Source organism: Phyllostomus hastatus, unplaced genomic scaffold, assembly GCF_019186645.2.
Source record: "Phyllostomus hastatus isolate PE091 unplaced genomic scaffold, TTU_PhHast_1.1 phas_scaffold_46, whole genome shotgun sequence".
In the NCBI taxonomy this organism is placed as follows: domain Eukaryota; kingdom Metazoa; phylum Chordata; class Mammalia; order Chiroptera; family Phyllostomidae; genus Phyllostomus; species Phyllostomus hastatus.
The window spans coordinates 2446947-2467475 of NW_025334032.1; the positions used below are offsets into that span (position 1 = coordinate 2446947).

The following is a 20529-nucleotide window of genomic DNA, read 5'->3' on the forward strand; positions in this document are numbered from 1 at the left end:
AAACAAATGACTAAATTCTAGCAAAGGCAGTACAACTACTTTAGAATACCAGTAAAGGGTTTTCTGGTACGTCACTCAGGTAGAATTTTGAATAACTTATAGCTTTAAATTTGCGCTAGGAGGTAAAGGTATATTGTCAACTTTAGAATGTAAAACAGTTTTTTACTGTTATTGAACACATTTTTTAAACTTCTCAGAATTCAATTTATGAAATTTGACATTTAAATTTTTAATTTCCCCTATTTTAAAAAATCTCCAAAGTAAATTTGGCATCTATGTGCTCAGGAGTTGAATAAATGGTACCACACATTTACATGTTGGCCAGAAATAACAGAGGCCTAAGTTCCATGGTCAATAAGTTATAAAAGTGTCCTAAGCCATAACTCAGAATCACCTTCTCAGGTGGCTGAGGCAGTCCTCCATTACTCAAGTTAGGACATTTTCTTCAATATGTTGTACAACTGGTAGGAGACCAGTGTGCTCAGCTACAAAGAAGTTAGATATCCCTTAAGAACTGGCCCAGATAATCAGAACCATGTCACCCAGATTAGAGCAGCTGGTGTTCTTTTCCTACTAGGAAAACTATTTCAGGCTAAGAAAAATGAAGAAATTTAACAAACCAAAGGTAAAAAAGTAAATAAAACCAATTGGCTATATAAAGTCGCTCTTAGAAAGAGGCACAATCAGCTTTCTTGGTAATGGTCCTAAGGGGCCCTTTGGCCCCTGAAAGAGTGATCCTGCAGAAAGTGTGGACCTTCTTTCAGGAATCCAGGATGTGAGCTTGGAAAAAAAATGTAGAAAAGATGCAAAATAAGGCTCTAACCTAGATCTCAAAAAATAACTAAATTACTTATGATAAAGACTCTAATGGTCAGTATATATTAATTCTTCATATTGGGTACACAAGTATTTGTTATATCTGTATACTTTCTTATGTCTGAAATATGATATAATTAAAAATGATACCAAAAAAAAGATAGACTTCTGTGATGTTACACATGAAACAAAGGTATTAAGCTGATGCTTAATCCTTAAAAGCAATAGTAACAGCTTCAGTTAAATGCCAAGTGGCCACTATTGACAAAACTAAAACTTAAAAGAAAATTGGTGTTTAATGCCAATTGTTTTATAGTGTGTACAGAGAAGATTGTTGTGGCAGTTCCCAAAGCAGAACTGTTCATGCTTAAAATCAGGAAAATTTATGAGACAGGGGTATATTTTCAAACTAATTGAGGAATAAAAACTCCCAGAAAAGCCAGAAAAAAGAAAAGCATCAGCAGTAATACAATACAAAGCAATACACATAAACCTGTGTGTAGTCTACACTGCAGTCTACACTGCAGTCTGAACCAGGCCTATGCTTATCCAACCTTATGTCAGCATATTCTTTCACTTGGTAGTAAACAAATGCAGAGATATTCTTTATAAATTATGGATTTATTATTATTCTCTCAATTTTTCAAAAGAAGACATTATGTTATTAAAGTGAAAATTCTGATTTCTCAGGCTAAGAGATAAAAGCTCTTAACTGTGAATTACTAGATCTTAGTCAATATGGCTATCCCAGGGACTTGGGTACAGTTTAACAATCTTTTCATGCACCCTCAGTCACTGACCTTTCCTGTTTTCCAGCATGACCACCTATCTCTATTACTTTCTCTCAGAAGGTCCTCTCATCTCCAGTTTGCTGGCAGTCCCCTGGGCCCCTTCAGAACCCACTGTAAGCACCTCCACTTCTACAAGGCCCTTTCTCCATGACTCCCCAGGTTCTACGCTTCTCCACCTTTGTGTCACAGCTGCTCCTACAGTAAATTCACAGGGTGGTTCTCAGTCGTGAAGGTCATGAGAATCACATGGAGGACCTGTGAAGAAAACAGACTTCCAAGTCCCACTCCCAGTGTCTGATTCAAGGTCTGGGTGCACCCTAAGTATCTGCATTTCTAACAAGTCCCCAGGTGACATAAAGCTGTTGGGTCAGGGACCACATTCTGAAAATCCTATTCTACTATCTGATTACACATTTGTATCTTATTAGGCTGTGAGCTTCTTGAAGGCAGGGAGCATTTCTCATACATCTCATCTGCAGCGTCTAGAAGGCGTCCAGCAGCCATTTGATCAGATAGTAAATAGTGAATGCCTATTATGTGCCAGGCACTGTTGTAGGCAGTGGATTTAGCAGTTAAAAAAAAATCTCTCTATATATGGGGTCTGTCCAGAAAAGTCCAACCATTGTTAATATAACAAGAATGGTTTATGCAACATTGATATAACCTGGCAGCCAAGGGGAGTGGACTGGAATGTGCATGCGTGAATAATGAAGACTTCATTATACTAGTCAGTGGGGGTGGTAGATGCTATTGACTGAGCATGTGTACTGTGTGACTATCACATTCAAAATGACTGAGGGAGCAGAGCAACAAATCTGCATCAAATTTTGTATTAAGTTTGACTATTCCTCCATGGAAACTACTTGGATGATTCAGAAGGCTGCAGCTATGGGCAACTGGTGATTGGCAGCTTCATTACAACAATGTATCTGCTCACGTATCACATCTCCTGCAAAGTGTTTTGGTGAAAACACCAAGTCACCCAGGTGAACTCAGCCCCTTTACAGCCCAAATTTGGTGCCCTGCAACTTCTGTCTTTTCCCAAAACTAAAATCCTCTTTGAAAGAATGTTGATGAGATTCAGAAAAATATGAGGGGAAGTTTATGGACATTGGGAGAATTGTATGAGGTCCCAAGGTACCTACTTTGAAGGGGACCGAGGTGTGATTGTCCTATATATAATGTATCTTGTATCTTCTTCAGTGTTTCCATTTTTCATATTATGTAGCTGGATACCTTCTGGACATACCTTGTATATCTATATGTATATATGTCACTGACCACAGAAAGCTTTCCTTCTGGTACTACACAGTAAACGCTCAATAAATTCTGAAATCTGACCAGTTGTACAGAAGAAAAAATGGCATTATCCTGATCATTTTAATAGTGCTATAGAAGTATCAATTTTTAATTTCCTAATCATACTTTTTCCATTTTTATGTTTCTCCCTTCTGATATCCATCCCCCAAACACCCAACACATGAATCCATAAACCTGGCAATATTCCAAGATTTTGGGTCCTACAAAATACTTACTGATTAATAAAATATTTGTTGGACTTGTCCTGGTTGGAGTGGCTCAGTGGATTGAGCACTGGCCTGTGAACCAAAGGGTCACTGGTTTGATTCCCAGCTAGGGAACATGCCTGTGTTGTGGGCCAGGTCCCCAATTGGAGGCATACAAGAGGCAACCAATCTATATTTATCTCACATCAATGTTTCTCTCCCTCTCTTTCTCCCTTCCTTTCCCTCCCCTCTCTAAAAAGAAATAAATAAAATCTTTAAAAAGTTTTTGATGGACTTGATGTATTAGTAAAAAAATAAATCCAAGAAAAAAATTTCAGTATGTATAATTAATGTATAAACACAATTGGAGAAATGTAAGCAAATCTCAGTGTTTTCATACTGATGAGTAAATATTAAAGAAGAGCTTACTGTAACCAATGATTATCTCTAACCAATAATTACCTCTCCTCCCTTCCCTCTCTATTCCAAATCCTGTATCTTATGTTAAAATGTTTATGACAGTTCTTCACTGCTTGCTATGAATTTGAATTCCCAGTGGACCTAAGCAGCCTGTTATATAAGCAGGGCATCTGGTCAATATTTCAAATGCCCTGCATAATTCTGAGAGGCCTTTGAAGCCATATGATGTCATGGAAAGGCAATATAGAGGCAAAACTGATTACCTGTCTGTAGCCAGTAGAGTCATTTTTCAGGATGGCCTGCCACAGGCCTGAGGGCCATTGACCACTGCAACTGCCTCTCTAACCATAGGAAAGTGCAAAACAGAAATCTTTATCTTTGGACTAATTTTCTGCAAGTTTCTCACGAAAAAACTTCTGAAGAGCAGTTTGGACTGTAACTGAACTACCATAATGTTTACTTCCAGTATGCTTAAGGTTTGCAAATGTTTTTAAAAGGCCTTGCACTCAAAGCCATGAGACACTTCATGTTAATTATATGGAGGGAAAAATGGGCAGCATTATGTACAGACTTCTGAAAAGTTAGGTTCAATATTACAGACTAAATATTTCTCATCTGTTAAGATCAAAACCAAATTTAAGATTCACTGTAGCCCTGGCTGGCGTAGCTCAGTGGATTGAGCGCGGGCTGTGAACCAAAGTGTCACAGGTTCGATTCCCAGTCAGGCCACACACCTGGGTTGCAGGCCACGGCCCCCAGCAACTGCACATTGATGTTTCTCTCTCTCTCTTTCTCCCTCCCTTCCCTCTCTAAAAATAAATAAAGTAAAATAAAATAAAGAAATATTTGCTTTAAAAAAAGATTCATTGTTAGTGATTTCAGGAGTAAGTGCTATGAAATACTAATACTGTCTCAGAATAATCTTTTCCCATTGCTATCCCAAATTAGTGATACAATATCATAGTCAAACAAATCATTATGATTTCCACATATCAACTTAATAAAAATAACCTTTTAAAAATATACTTTTAATAATGCAGACTAGTTCCACCAACTTCATTTTTATGATTCAATCTTAAATCAGTTCTGGTTATTAGAAAGCTTTGGGTATAACTGTGAACTTCTGGTGATCTATACATTGATTCTTAAAAATGGCAAAGTTGTTATTTACATTCCTAGAGCAGTTTACTAACTGTCCCTGTCATAATCCAAAGGAATTAATATTTCTTAAAATATGTGCATTTCTCTGCTGAAATGTGACCTCCAGTGAACTGGCTAATATAAAGCAAACAGAGGGAGAAATCAACCCCTCTGGGCAATTAAATTGGTCTCATTAAATCACCACTACCCCATTTAGTATAATAAAAGAGCATAGTTTTATATTTTGAAAAACAAATATATCGCAAATAAAAATATTTTCATTAACATCATTCATATACTAGTAATAAATTAGCTTTCTTAAAATTTCAACTATTTACAAAATCCACCCTTATTTTCTGAGTTAACAAGGCTGACTTTTAAAAGTGTAATAAAACTTCTTGAAGTCTTCCCTCCAATTTAGATGGGACTTCTTAGTGGTTTCCAAGACAAAGCTTCTTGTTCTGGTGCAGCTCTTCATTCAGAGGGATGGGTCTCATCACACCATCTAGTGTTCAAGGATAACAATGTTAGAAAAAAGTCACTTCAAATATGTGGGTATTTGTTGAAGTCATATAGGTTGCAAGATCAAAATGATGCTTAAGTTAAAAATAAATATCCATTTATTTTCTCTTAAAATTCTCAATTGTTGAGAAACAGATCTAGGTAACTCACTCAGGTCATACAGTATCTGACCTTTAAAAAACCAGGTTCACTCTACAGTGTGAGGCTAGCAATCTAGCAATTCATCAAGTATTTTTTAAGGTGGTGACTGATGAGGGGGCCAACATGGAGGCATAGGCAGAAACACTTCACTCCCTTGCACAACCAAAATAAGGAAAGCAACCAAATTAATAACAAAAAACAACCAGAACTGCCAGAAAAAACATTTGCATAGAAGTCCAACAACCAAGGAGTTGAAGAAACATTCAACCAGGTAACAGCACCACAACACAGCAAGAAGGGTTTCCTGGCCCTGGTGAATACCCAAGGCTCTGCCCCTTACATGTAACATGTGCCAAGACAAAGAAATATGGCCCAGATGAAAGAACAGATAAAAACTCCAGAAAAAGAGCTAAGCAATGAGGAGATAGACAACCTATCTGATGCAGAGTTTAAAGTACTGGTAATCAGGACGCTCACAAAATTGGTTGAACTCGGTTTTAAAATGAACAAAGAAATGAAGGCTCCCCAAAGTGAAATTAAGGAAAATATACAGGGAACCAACAGTGAAGGGAAGGAAACTGGGACTCAGATCAATAATTTGGAACAAAAGGAAAAAAATAAGCATCTGACTAGAACAGAACGAAGAAACAAGAATGCAAAAAAAAAAAAAAATGAGAGGCTTAGGAACCTCCAGGACATCTTTAAACCTTCCAACATCTGAATCATACAGGTGCCAAAAGGAGAAGAGCAAGATATTGAAAACTTATTTGAAAGAAGAAAAACTTCTCCAATCTGGCAAAGGAAATACACTTCCAGGAATTCCAGGAAGCTCACAGAGTTCCAAAGAGGTTGGACCCAAGGAGGAACACACCAAGGCACATCATAATTATGTTACCCAAAATTAAAGATAAGGAGAGAATCTTAAAAGCAGCAAGAGAAAAGGAGACAGTTACCTACAAAGGAGTTTCCATAAGACTATCAGCTGATCTCTCAGAAGAAACCTTATAGGCAAGAAGGGGCTAGAAAGAAGTATTCCAAGTTATGAAAGGCAAAGACCTGTATCTAAGATTATTCTATCCAGCAAAGCTATCATTTAGAATGGAAGGGCAGATAAAGGGCTTTCCAGATGAGGTCAAGTTAAAGAAGTTCATCATCACCAAGCCCTTATTATATGAAATGTCAAAAGGACATCTTAAAAAAGAAGATGATCAAATATATAAACAGTAAAATGACAACAGACTCATAACTATCAACAAACTGAACCTAAAAAAACAAAAACTAAAATTAAGCAAACAACTAGAACAGGAACAGAATCACAGAAATGGAGATCACATGGAAGGTTATCAGTGGGGAGCCAGGGGGGGACAATTGGGGGAAAAGGTACAGGGAACAAGAGGTACAGGTAGGAACAAACTAGACAGGGGGAAGTTAAAAATAGTATAGGAAATGGAGAAGCCAGAGAACTTATATGTACAACCCATGGATATTAACTGGTATGGGGGGCGGGGTATGCTGGAGGATGAGGGGGATAATGCAGTGAGTAGGGGGATACAGGGGAGGAAAAAATTTGGGACAACTGTAATAGCATAATCAATAAAATATACTTAAAATATTTGGGGGGCAGTTATTATTTTTTTTTGGTGGAAGAAACAAAATGTATCTCCTTATCCTTCAGGGAGAGGAAGGAACTGCCTATAGGGCTGGGAGAATATGAGAGAATGCTGTCCCGCATTCCATACTCCTCCACTGGAAGACAGTCTTACCTCATTGTTCAGACAGAAGAGCTTGGCTTCAACCTCTTTCTGTATTTTGATTTTAATAGCTTAATTGGTCCAATAATTGCATTTGTTTAAAGTATACAATTTGATGAGATTTGAAATTAGTATACATATGAGCAACCATCACAGAAGTCAAGATGATAACATATCATGTCCAAAAGTTTCTTCCTGCCCCTCTGCATCTTTTTGGGTATCTGCCTGCAATCCAAACCTGTATATCCTGCTCTGCCCTGTCTTCCTAGTTATAAAGACACCTGGATCAGGTATAGTCTTGCCTTCATGAGGCAGATCTGGAAAGCCTATTCCCTCTCTTATTATGTAATACTTGAAACATAAAAAATATATATGTAATACTAATGGAAGTTTTAAAGTCTAATAATAAAATGAGTTATCAAGAACTTAATTCACAACCTAAAACTTAGAACAAAATTACTTCCTGTGTGCTTCCTGTGTGTGATCTTATCCCATCCCTCTTTATCCCCTTTAGAAGTAACTGCTATCTTAAATCCTGTGTTTATCATCCCATTGCTTCTTAAAAATAATTTTACCACATATAAACATATTATTTGGCTTCCTTTTGAACTTTATATAAAAGTTGTATCATAATGAATTTAGTCTTCTGCAACTTTATTTTTCATCAATATTACATTTCTAAGATCTATCCATGTTTAAAAATAGATGTAGTTCATTTATTTTCATTGCCATATAATATTCCACTGTAGGAATATACCGTATTTTTATCTAATCTCTGGAGATAAACATTTGTGTTAATTCTAGTTTTTGTTTTTAAGAACAATGTTGCTCTTTGTCTAAAAGACAAACTTTTATACAATATGTTGAGTCACAGAGTATACGATGTTCATCTTCACAAAGATAATGTCAAATTGGTCTCTAAGGTGGTTGTATACATTTTCAGTCCAACCAGCAATACATTAAAATTCCTAGCTGCCAGGACTGGGGCCATGGGTGCCCAGAGCTGCAGGCTAGACTCTTGTCTCCCGGGCCATGGCCAATCTCTATTGTCCCTCAGTGGCCTCCCTGCAGCCACCTCCAGCCTTCTTGAGCTGGGCCTTCCCTGCAGGGCTGATCCCGAGTTTTCTTGAGCATTCCTGGTGGGAGCATTGTGTGTGGACAGTTCAGTTCCCTGTAAAAAGAAACACAGGCTAGAGGAGGAGATGACTGTCTGATAAAAAAGAAAAGGCTAACTGATGCAGGGCTCTGTGCTGGTCCCAAAGACTGGAGAACTGCAGTGTGAAGTGGTCAGGAGGCTTGAGGAAACAGGACAGGATAATTGATGAAGAAGTCGAAGGTGACAGAAATACTAACCATTTCCCCAGTCTTGTCCTTTCTGATACCATGAAAACAGGTTCAAAGAGGGAATTTGATGAAGTCTACAAAGAAACTGATCAAATCCATGAGCCGTCCTTCCATGGAGTTTGTGCTCTGGAAACCTCTCCCTGAATTCCTTCATCTAATGCTAAGAACTACACAGGAGAGAGCCAAACTAAGCCTGCCTCAGCTGGCACTTCCTTCTCTAGAACCGAACTGTTTTTGGAACCTTGGCAAGCAGGGATGCCTATTTACAATAGTTTAGAGACAGCTGCTTGCACAGAGAAAGAACTGGAATTCTAGAAACCTGTTTCTATATTAAAGTTGTCAAATTTTAGAAGGGTCATGTGTTCAGTGGTGAGCCTACTTATATAATATAGGGACTTGAAAATTTTATGAAATGGGTGCAAGAATATCTCTGTCTGTGATTTGAAGTGGGACTCACATTTTGGGTAGCCATGTCTTAAATTCAACTTTCGCCAAGGAAGCTTGCCTCAAGGGAAAGCTGTTTTCTAGAGGGGTTATTATTGTGAGATTACAGTCTGTAAAGGCAAGTATGGTAAGTATATGTTTAAGTGTGGCTTAAATCATGTCACAGCGTAAACCATTCAAATAGTTGGAGAATACTCAGACATTTGAGATGAAAATGATGCACTAAGAAGGAAAGTGCTACTAAAATTGTACCCTGATGGTTGAATCACAACTTCATCTATAGATGTAAGCTCTGTTTATAGTGGTGAATGTCTATGCTCAGAGAGGAGGGAAGAAAGCAGTGGTTTAAGTCTATTGCTAAGAAAGTTAATAAACACTCTGACACTTGAACATTAGTTGTCAATTCAACATAGTTTAATTGATTAAAAGTCAGTAGCATTGTGGCTCACCTCTTTGCCTCTGAAAATACAAAGAAAAGCTTTTCCCTCGGGCTTTTTTACTTTGTGCTACTGTTGTTCCTTGGATTCCCTTGCATACTGATAAGCTGACCTATTCAGTAGTATTTACAACTTAATTAACTTTGAATGATAATTTAAAAGATTTTTTAGGTAAGCCATATGTAAAACGGCTATAGGAGAAGAATCTCCTAGGTAATACTGAGAAACTGCTTTGTCAGCTATGCACAGAATTGATAACCGGTAATTTTAAAAAATGTACTTGTATTAGCAAGTTGAGTTTTTAATGTTAATTTAGAAAACAATGATGAATAATTAACTGAGAACATATGAGCAAGTGATGTTGAGATTTACTGAAATAGCCAATTTGGTACTTCCTGTTACCAGGAAGTCTTCCTCTTGCAGACTTAAACCAACTCAAGGTATCCTTTGGGGATAATTAAAATTCTATTTTTTTTTTTTTTTTTTTTTTACTTCTCAAGCAGAAGTCTTCTGTATGGCAAGGACTCAGTAGTGCTAAGTGAAATGACAATTCCCTTAATGCTACAGAATATTCACCCTAACTTATTAAATGAGTGTAACTGTAATATTGGCACTTTCCTCACACAACAGGAAACAACCCTAGTTCTTTGTTTTCTAGGTTTCCTAACTCTTTGTAGGTGTGTAAAAAAAAAATGATTTAGGCCCCATATAGCTCCCAGGCATTTTTGGAACACATTCTGAAATAAATCTCCCTGCTTGCGGGAGATCGCATAAAAGTCACAAGCCTGTTTATTGGACTGCTTCTTCTGTTGCCTTTTGTTCCTGCTTTCTCTATTTCTGTCTGGATATTTTTAAAAAAAGATTTAATGTTTAATATTTAAACAAAATATTTAATGTCTATACAGTAAAATTACTCAAACTTTAAACCAGTATTGAAACCAGTTGGAAACCTACAAATTGTTTCTTAATCACAGATTTAGAGATGAATGTAAACTGTATTCAGTTGAAATCTGCAAGAGTTTGATTCACGCCATTTGTAGAACTCTTGCCTTTAGGTCATTGTTTAATGGGACCAATTTGCAAAATTTGTAGCCTTAAAGAAATCTCAATGCTAAAGAAATTTGTTTTAGTACAACCCCAAAACATGAAGCAACAGCCAGATTTTGGAGTTAGTCCCAGGGTCAGGGTCAAAGGGGATGATGTAACAGCTTTCCCACAAGAACCAGCAAACATACTGATTATCTTCTATAGGAATTGTTGGTTAGGCCTCTGATGAAAGGTCTGTGTGATGAAAAGGAAAAAGAAGAGCCCCCAAACAAGGCTCTGATACCAATGGTTAACATAGGAGATAATTAAGAGCTGTTAATTAAGATCTAAACAACTTGCTTCAGGAGTCAAGCTATCTGACATAATAATTTCTGTAGGAAAATGGATGTTTAATGCTCCTTTTTAAACTTCTTACATATGTTTGCATAAAAATTATCTTCGTCTTTGTGGTACTTATTCATCTGAGTTGAGTCCACAGTCCTCATGCTCTGCTTTGTTTTCTTTTGTAGCACAAGGCTTTTGCCTTAAGGTTTCTCTAGGGGAAAAATGGGTCTTTTCATTTTGTACAGCTTTTGCAGCATGTATCAAACACTGGCTTTCGATGCTGATATGTGAAAAGAAAAAATTATCTAAAGCAGGTGAATTCTTTGTTTTGTTTGTTTTTTTTTAAAATATATTTTATTGATTATGCTACTACACTTGTCCCATTTCCCCCCTTCACTCCCCTCTACCCTGTATACCCTCTCCCATCCATATTCCTCCCCTTTAGTTCATGTCCATGTGTCATAATTATAAGTTCTTTAGCTTCTACATTTCCCATACTATTCTTACCCTCCCCCTGTCTATTTTCTACCTACAATCTATGCTACTTATTCTCTGTACCTTTTCCCCCTCTATCCTCCTCCCACTCCCCTGTTGCTAACCCTCCATGTGATCTCCATTTTTTTCCTGTTCTAGTTGTTTGCTTAGTTTCTTTTGGTTTTGCTTTAGGTGTGGTTGTTAATAATTGTGAGTTCGCTGTCCTTTTACTATACATGCTTTTTAAAAAAATCTTTTCTTAGATAAGTCCCTTTAACATTTCATAAAATAAGGGCTTGGTGATGATGAACTCCTTTAACTTGACCTTATCTGAGAAGCACTTTATCTGCCCTACCATTCTAAATGAAAGCTTTGCTGGATAGAGTAATCTGGGATATAGATCCTTGTCTTTCATGACTTGGAATATTCTTTACAGCCCCTTCTTGCCTGCAGGGTCTCTTCTGAGAAAGCAGCTGACAGTCTGATGGGAACTCCTTTATAGGTTACTGTCTCCTTATTTCTTGCTGCTTCTAGGATCCTCTCCTTCATTTTTACCTTGGCTAATGTAATTATGATGTGCCTTGGTGTGTTTCTTCTTGGGTCCAACTTCTTTGGGACTCTGAGCTTCCTGGACTTCCTGGAAGTCTATTTCCTTTGCCAGAATGGGGAAGTTCTCCTTTATTATTTGTTCAAATACATCTTCAATCTGTTGCTCTTCCTCTTCCCCTTCTGGTACCCTTATAATTCGGATGTTGGAATGTTTAAAGATGTTCTGGAGGTTCCTAAGCTTCTCATTTTTTTGAATTCTTATTTCTGCATTCTTTCCTGTTTGGTTGTTTCTTTCTTCCTTCTGGTCCACTCTATTGTTTTGAGTCCCAGTTTCTTTCCCATCACTATTGGTTCCCTATGCATTTTCCTTCATTTCTTTTATGGTGACCTGCATTTGTTCATCTCATTTGCAACCAAAATCAACCAATTCTGTGAGCTTTCTGATCACCAGTGTTTTGAACTGTGCATCTGATAGGTTAGCTATCTCTTGGTCGCTCAAAAGGATGAGTTCTGGGGCATTGATTTGTTCTTCTGTTTGAGCCATCTCTCTCTCTCTCTCTGTCTCTCTCTTTTTTTTTTGGTCTGGTCGCTCCTGTTGTGGTGAGGGGCAGAGCCTTAGGTGTTCACCAGGGCTGGGCACCCCAGTCGCTAGATGGTGATGTTGTGTGTGACGGTGGGGTTGAGAGGGAACAATGGCGGTAGCTCCGTTCTCTGTGGGACCTCAGTCCCTTCCCTGGGATCCTTGGTTATGTGCTCTTCCCTGCTCCACTATTGCCGCCTCACTGGGTCTGCCAGCTGCTGCTTGCGTACTCAGGGTCCACCCGCTGCGATCTTGCTCGCCCCAGATGCCTTATGCACTCCCAGTTGCCTTATGCGCCCAATTCTCCCAGTTCTCCGCACCATGACCAGTGTCCAGCTGTTCTTCTCCGCCCCTCCTACCGGTCTGGATGAACGGGTCTATTTCAACTTCTTGGCTGTCTGACTTCCATTCAGATAAATTTTCTGTCAGTTCTGGGTGTTATTCTGCCTCTAAGTTGTTGTTCCAATCTTGGTTGTGCATGGAGGTACAATGTGTCCACCTATGCCTCCATCTTGGCCGGAAGTCCTAAAGCAGGTGAATTGTAATGAACAAATGTATATTTTCTCTGCATTTAGTAAGGGGTGTGTGTGTATGTTTTAATATGAAGAAAGTAAGTCCAGTTCTCACAAATATTAATAAAAAATTTTAAAAACCTTCAGTATTGAAAAGGTGCAAGTGTAAAATTCAGAAAAATAGCTAGAATGATAAGAATAATGCTTTCCATCAAAATTCATTAATTATTTTGGATCCGAAACTTGGTTTTGTTTTCTAGTAGTGATAAGAATGGTGAGGTACTAGGAACATTCTGCAAATGCTGTCAATTTTACTTTAAAATGAGAACTGATGCTTCTGTATATTATTGTTTCCAATGATACTTCATAAACATTTTTGGACTTTTTGAAAAAAATTCTTAATGATCTACATCCTGATCAGCACTTGATACTGGCAAACTTTAGTTTTGCAACTCTAATGGGTATAAAATATTGCTGCAACATGATCTCATGATCTTCATTTGCATTTCCCTTACTACTTATGATTTGAAGCATTTTTCTTGTTTATTAGACAAATGTGTTTCTTCTGTTGTGAAATACCTGTAATTATCCATCCTCTATTAGATTTTCTTCCTTATCAATTTATAGGAGTTCTTTATATGTTACGAAAAACAATTCATTGTCATGTGTGGAAAGTATATTTTTCCAATGGATGGCTGGTCTTTTCACTTTATAATGTCTTTTGGAAAAGAAAAGTCCTTAATTGTAATGTATTCTAATTTCTTAATCTTTTCTTCTGTGGTCAACATTATTTGCATCTGGTATAAGGTATCCTTTCTACTCCAGAACAGAAAGACATTCAACAATTTCTTCTAAAACTTAAAAAAAATAATCACTAGACTTCTTGTTTCTGTTCCCACATGCAATGAGTACAGAAGTTGCAATGCAATTCTAAGGTCAAGTAAAAAGCTAAACAGACTGAAAAATCACAATTTTCTTAGATACCCAAGAGAGGGGAAGACCCAGGACAAATCCCTGCCCCCAAGATTGGAGAGACAGACAGAAAGTACAGGGAGCTGTGGCTTACAGAAGCAGAGGCTCATGAGGGAAAACCATAAGAACCAGAGTGGAGGTAGGAAAACCTGAGCTGTAACTGGTGAGCTGTTGGAGACACAGTGCAAATCAGTTGCGGGGGCACCCACAGTGTGGTAAGATTTACCTCCAGGACTTTGACCAGGTTTTCACAATAGTATTGGAGAATAATTACCTCATGCTTCTGGCAAAATGATAAAAAGGAACCATTTTGAAATATGCCAGAGAACTCTGTTCTTCTCAGCAAGGTCTGTCCTCAGGGAGAAACTAGTTGACCAGAGCCTAACCTGCTAGGGTTTTATCAGAGCCTAACTTACCAAGCTGAAGGGAAATACCCAGCTCTAGCCCATTCTAGCAACCTTGTCCCATCTAAAGGAGAGGAAAAAAACTGAGAAACTCTTGTGAAACTCACTATCCAGAGGCATCGGCTCCATACAAAACTGAGACCTAATCAAAGGATTATAGAATGCTTACTCTCCTCTTACACTTCACGAACACATTATTATAGGACTATTTATAGCTGTTCCTTTTACCTGATACATCATATCTGGCTATCAAGAGAAAATTACAAGGCATAGTAAAAGGCAAAAAAACACAATTTGAAGAAATGGTAAGCATCAGAACCACATATGGTAGGGAAGATGGAATTATCACACTGGGAGTTTGAAACAACTATGATTAAAATGTTAAGGGCTCTGATGGATCAAGTAGACAGCATGCAAGAAGAGATGGACAATGTAAACAGAGAGATGGAAGTCTAAAGAACTAAAAAGGAAAGCTAAAGATGAAAAAAATACCCCATTGTAACAAAAATGAAGAGTGCCTTAGGCTTAGTAGTAAATTGGACACAGCTAAGGAAAGAATCTCTGAGCTGGGAGATATATCAACAGAACCCTTGAAAAGAGAAAAGCAAAGAGAACAGAGACTACAGAAAATAGCAGAATATCCAGTAACTGTGGGACAAATACATAAGATGTAACATGCATAATGAGAAATACCAGAAGGAGAGACAAAGAAACAGAAGAAATATTTGAAACAACTGAGAATTTACCCATTAATGTCAGACACCAAACCACAGATCTAGGAAGCTTGGTGAACAGCAAGTGGGATAAGTGCAAAAAAACTATACCTAGGCATATCATTTTTTTCATCTTTAAAATATTATTGTTGTTCACATACAGTTGTCTTCATTTTCCCCCCACCATACTCCCCCATTCTACCCCTTCCTACCTCCCACCCTTGATCCTATTGCCTTAGGCTTTGTCCATGTGTCCTTTATATGTGTTCCTTGACGGCCCTCCCCGCCCCATTATCCCTCTCCTCCCTCCCCTCTGATTACTGTCAGTTTGTTCTTTATTTCAATATTCCTGGTTATATTTGGCTCATTTGTTTGTTTTGTTAAATTCCACTTTTAGGTGAGAGCATATGGTATTTGTCTTTCATTACCTGGCTTATTTCACTTAGCATAATGCTCTCCAGATCCATCCATGCTGTCATGAAGAGTAGGAACTCCTTTCTTTCTGCTGGGTAGTATTCCATTGTGTAAATGTACCACAGATTTTTGATCCATTCATTTACTGATGGGCACTTAGGTTGCTTCCAACACTTGACTATTGTAAATTGTGCTGCTATTAACATTGGGGTGCATAAATTCTTTGGAATTGAAGTTACAGGATTCTTAGGGTATAATCCCAGCAGTGGAATTGCTGGTCAATTTTTAGTTTTCTGAGGAAATTCCATACTGTTATATTTTCCTTCTCTCTAAAGAACTGCTGTTAACATTTCTTGCAAGGTAGGTCTGTTGACAATAAAGTTCCTCTTTTTCTTGTCTGAGAGAGTCTTTATTTTTCCTTCACTTTTGTTCTTTTTTTTTTTTTAGAATTTATTGATTTGAGGGGGAGGAAGAGAAATATCGATCTGTTGTTCCACTTACACATTCATTGGTTGCTTCTTATATGTGTTCTGACTGGAGACTGAACCTGCAATCTTGGTATATCAGGATGATACTCTGATTAACTGAGCAACCTGGCCATGGCTTTCCTTCACTTTTGAAGGATAATTTCAGAGTATAGAACTCTAGGTTGGTGGTATGTTCCCTCTCAATACTTTGTTTCACTCCATTTTTGCTCTTATGGTATCTGGAAGTCAGATGTAATTCTGTTTGTTCCTCTGTGAGTAAAATATCTTCCTCCACCCACACCCATGGCTTCTTTCAGAATTTTTAATCTTTGATTTTCTACAGTTAGAATATGATATGATATGCGTAAGTGACTTGGATCTACATAAAGTAAGGCAGAACATCAGAGGGAATAAATGAAGGTGAAATAAAAATTTCTCTCATTCTTTTCCTTTTTCAAATTATATTTTATTGAGTATGCTATTAGAGTTTTCCTGATTTTCACCCTTTGGACCCCCTTCCACCCAGGATCCACCACTTCCTCATGTAATCTCCCCTCCACTTCTATGTCCATGGGTAATTCATATAAATTCTTTGACTACTCCATTTTCTATACTGTACTTTACATGGATATTCTGTAACTATCCATTTGTATTTCTTAATTCCCTCACCTCTTCACACATTCCCCCACATCCTCCTCCCATAGAACAAAAGGCTGTCTGTATCCATATTTTGTCTCTGTTCTTCTTGTTTACTTAGTTTGTTTTTTTAGATTTCATTGTTGATAGATTTGTACTTTGTCATTTTACTGTTCATAGTTTTGATCTTCTTTTTCTTAAATAAGTCCCTTTAACATTGGTAATGATAAACTCCTTTAGCTTTTTCTCATCTAGGAAGTTCTTTATCTGCCCAATTCTAAATGATATCTTTGTTGGGTAGAGCATTCTTGGCTATAGGTCCCTGCTTTTAATGACTTTGAATATTTCTAGCCAATTCCTTTTGCCTACAAAATTTGAGAAATCAGCTGACAGTCTTATGGGAACTCCCCTGTAGGTAACTAACTGCTTTTCTCTTGCTGCTTTTAAGATTCTCTTTATCTTTAACCTCTGGCATTTTAATTATGATGTGTCTTGGTGTGGGCCTCTTTGCATCCATATTGTTTCTGACTATCTGCACTTCCTGTCTATTTTCTTCACCAAATTAGGGAAGTTTTCTTTCACTATTTTTTCAAATAGATTTTCAATTTCTTGCTCTTTCTCTTCTTTCTCTTCCCCTATGATGTGAATGTTGGACCTCTTGAAGTTGTCCCAGAGGCTGCTTATACTATCCTTTATATATATATATATATATATATTTTTTTTTCTTTTTGGTTGTTATTTAGTTCCTTATGTTCCATATCATTGATTTGAATTTCGGCTTCACCCCCTCTACTGTTGTTTCCCAGTAAATTGTTCTTTATTTCAGTTAGTGTATCCTTCGTTTCTGACTGCATCTTTTTCAAGCTGTTGAGGTCCTCACTCAGTTCCTTGAGCATCCTTATGACTAGTGCTTTGAACTCTGTATCTGATTGCTTATCTCTATTTTGTTTAGCTCTTTTTCTGGTTTTGACATGTTCTTTCATTTGGGCAATGTTTCTTTGTCACCTTGTTTTGGCAGCCTCCCTGTGTTTTTATGTATTAGTTAGAGTTGCTTTGACTCTGTGTCTAGTAGTGTGGCCTAATATAGTAGGTGTCCTTTAGGGTCAAGAGGCACAGCCTCTCCTATCACCCAAGCTGGGTACTCAAAGAGCACCTTTTGTGTGGACTGTAAACAGCCTCCTCTTGTAGTTGAGCCTTCCTTGCTGTGTGAAGACCAATGGGAGAAATTTACCCAGGCCACTCAGCTGCAAGGATTGGCTGTGACCCCTTACCACCAACTTCCACCCTCTGTAGATGAGAAGTTGTGCAGAGGCAGAGTGGTGTTGCTCTGGTGTGGTCTGTAGCTGTTCACTGGGTGCACTGGCCATGGAGTTTACCAGGTGGTGCAGGCCTCGGTCAGCCCCAACCTGTTTTACCCGGGGTGGGGGGGTGGGGGGGTGGTGCTGCCCTTACTGAGCTATGGAGCAATCTGAGATGGCTGCCACGTGTGCTGGGCTTGGAGATTTCCAGGTGAAACTTGTGAACCAGTGCTGTGCCTGGGTTTCACTGAGGCCAGCTGTTGTCTGTTTGATAAGATTTAGGAAGTTGTGAAGCATGAAGCAAGACCAACCATTCGTATGGAAAAGCAGCTTGGGTGGGCTCATAAGTTGGGTGGGGTGGAGTGTCTGGGGAGCTCCCAACAGTTTTAGCCAGGTTGATAGAGTTTCAGATATGGCACCAGCTTGCCGGCTCTGTAGGGGGAGGGTTTAGAAAAGGGAAAATGTCCTTTGCTTGCCTTGATGCCATACACTTTAGTTCCTCCCTGTATGTAACTGGTGCCTTTCAAGCTGCCACCCTGGCACCGGAGCTCAGAGGGAGTGAGTTTGAGTAGATGAGTGAATGTGTGGGTTCTTTACAAGGAACTGTTTAGAGCCCCAGCATTTTCTTCCACCAACTCAATCCTTGCTGGTTTTTGCAGCCAGAAGTTGTGGGAATTTATCTTCCTTGCACTCAAACCCTGAGCTGGGAGGCCTGGTGTGGGGCTGGGGCTCCTCACTCCTGAGATATCACTCCCAAATTTTTATTCACCACACATGGGTGAGGGACCAGCCTGTTCTGTGTCTCCACCATCCTATCAGTCCTCATGTATGTGGTTTCTTTAATTCTGTACTTGTCAGAGTTCCATTCAATTCGATTTCTGATGGTTCTGAGTGATGGCTGCTCTATATTTGAATTGTAATTTTGATGTGGTTGTGTGAAGAGGCAATCTGTGTCTATGTATGCTGCCATCTTGACAGAAAGCCCTATGTCTCTTATTCTTGATTGATATAACAGATGAAAGTTTATTCCAAGTAATAAAAGCAACAATGTTTTCAATTATAGATGCTTATGTGTATATTTTATGAACACATTTATATGCTTATGTATGCTTATATATAAGTGAAATAAATGGCAACAATGATATAAGGGATGGGAGGGAGGAATTAGGATTATTTTGTTATTATAAAATACACTAACTTTAAAGTGACTACTTAGAAGTTGATTTGGATTAGCTGTAAATATATATTACAAATTTTTTTCCTTTAAAAAGTAAAAAATGAAGCATAATGAGTACATTAAGAAAGGAGGAAAAATGGAACCATTTAAATTGTTCAATTACAACCACAAAAAGGCTGAATAAAAGGGAGAATAAAAATAAGAACAAAGAATGGCAACACAGAGAAAACAGCAATGAAACTGGTAGCTATTAATCCAACAACATCAATAATCACTTTGAACATCAGTGGTCTAAGTTCACCAATTAAAAGGCAGTGATTGTTACAGTGGGTCAAAAAAATAAGAGTTAACTATATATTGTCTACAAGAAACCCATGTTAGATATAAAGCCACATAAAAATTTAAAGTAAACAAATGGAGAAAAATATACCATGGCAATACTAATCAAAAGAAAGTAGAAGTAAGACCCTGGTGGGGTAACTCAGTTGGTTAGAGTATCAACTGTATATACCAAGGTTGCAGATTCAATCCCCAGTCAGAATACATACAAAAATCAACCAATGAATGCATGAGTAAGTGGAACAATAAATTGATGTTTCTCCCTCTCCTTCTAAAAATCAATAAATAAAAATATAAAAAATGGAAGCAGGAGTAGCTATATTAATTTCAGGCAGAGAAGACTTCATAACAAAGTCACCAGGACAAAAAAGGCATTACATAATGAGAAAGCCATTATTTTATGCTGGGAACTGCCCTGCCTGGTTTCAGAAGCTATAACCCCCCATGGCTAAGGCTGAGTAAAGAGACCTTGGGACCATAAGGCACTAAGGAGACAAAGCTTATCTCCCTCACAGAGGCACAGCCTCTGCCAACTTTTACTTCACCCTACTTGGCCCTGGGCAGATGACTGGCTAGCCAATGATGGGTAAGATTCCTCAAGGGAGCGATGACCTAAGATAGGCATGGTCATGAAGGGGCCCTCAGGGAAGGACTTGGGGGACTACAGAAAAAGGGGGTGATGAACCCTCATCTCACAGTTTTGACATAGCCTGAGTCCTCATTCTGTCGGAAAGCAGTCTCCTAATCTCCTGGCTGCCTTACTTCCCCTGCCTGACTTAAGCCTGCAACAATGCCAGAGCATAGTACAGCCCTGGGCAGGAATGGGCAGTTCTCGGGGGGGATCAGGCCTCAGAAAGAACGCATAAAATCCTGTGAAACCTGCTTTGCTAAATATGTCCTCAATTTTCTGATAAGCATCCAAGCATGAAATGAGTTTGTTACCCAAAGATTTATAGCCCTTTAACTAACTGACCCTGACTCAGAATAAGCCCTCATAGTTCTTTGAATGTTATCTATTGTTTGATCATTACTGCCTGACAATGATTGATGACCTGTCCCTGTGCAGACTGAACCCAATGAAAGCCCATTGAGGAACAGGCTCCTGGCCCTTCTCCTTTGAGAGATTAGCCACCTTTCCTCTCCAAGCAGATCATGTCTTGGTAGACTTATTCTGATCCATGGTGGGAAGGGGGGCCCTACAGGTGGAGCCCCTCCACAATTTTATCTTCCCTAAGACACAATATTCTTTAATGTATATCCACCTAACAACAGCATCAAACTACATGAGGCAAAACTAATAGAATTGCAAAGA

At 38.3% G+C, this 20529-nt stretch overlaps 1 protein-coding gene and 1 pseudogene across 2 annotated transcripts in view; one reads left to right on the plus strand and one right to left on the minus strand.

Moving 5' to 3' along the window:
* Positions 1–3966: 3966 nt before the first annotated feature.
* Positions 3967–20529, minus strand: part of CDADC1 (cytidine and dCMP deaminase domain containing 1) — a 109188-nt gene continuing 92625 nt past the window's right edge. For both annotated transcript variants that reach the window (XM_045821699.1, XM_045821700.1), the window contains one exon: positions 3967–5177. In XM_045821699.1, coding sequence (XP_045677655.1) covers positions 5104–5177 — 74 coding nt within the window. In that variant the 3' untranslated portion in view covers positions 3967–5103. The remainder of the gene's footprint in view (positions 5178–20529) is intronic.
* Positions 8322–8745, plus strand: LOC123807712 (annotated as a pseudogene).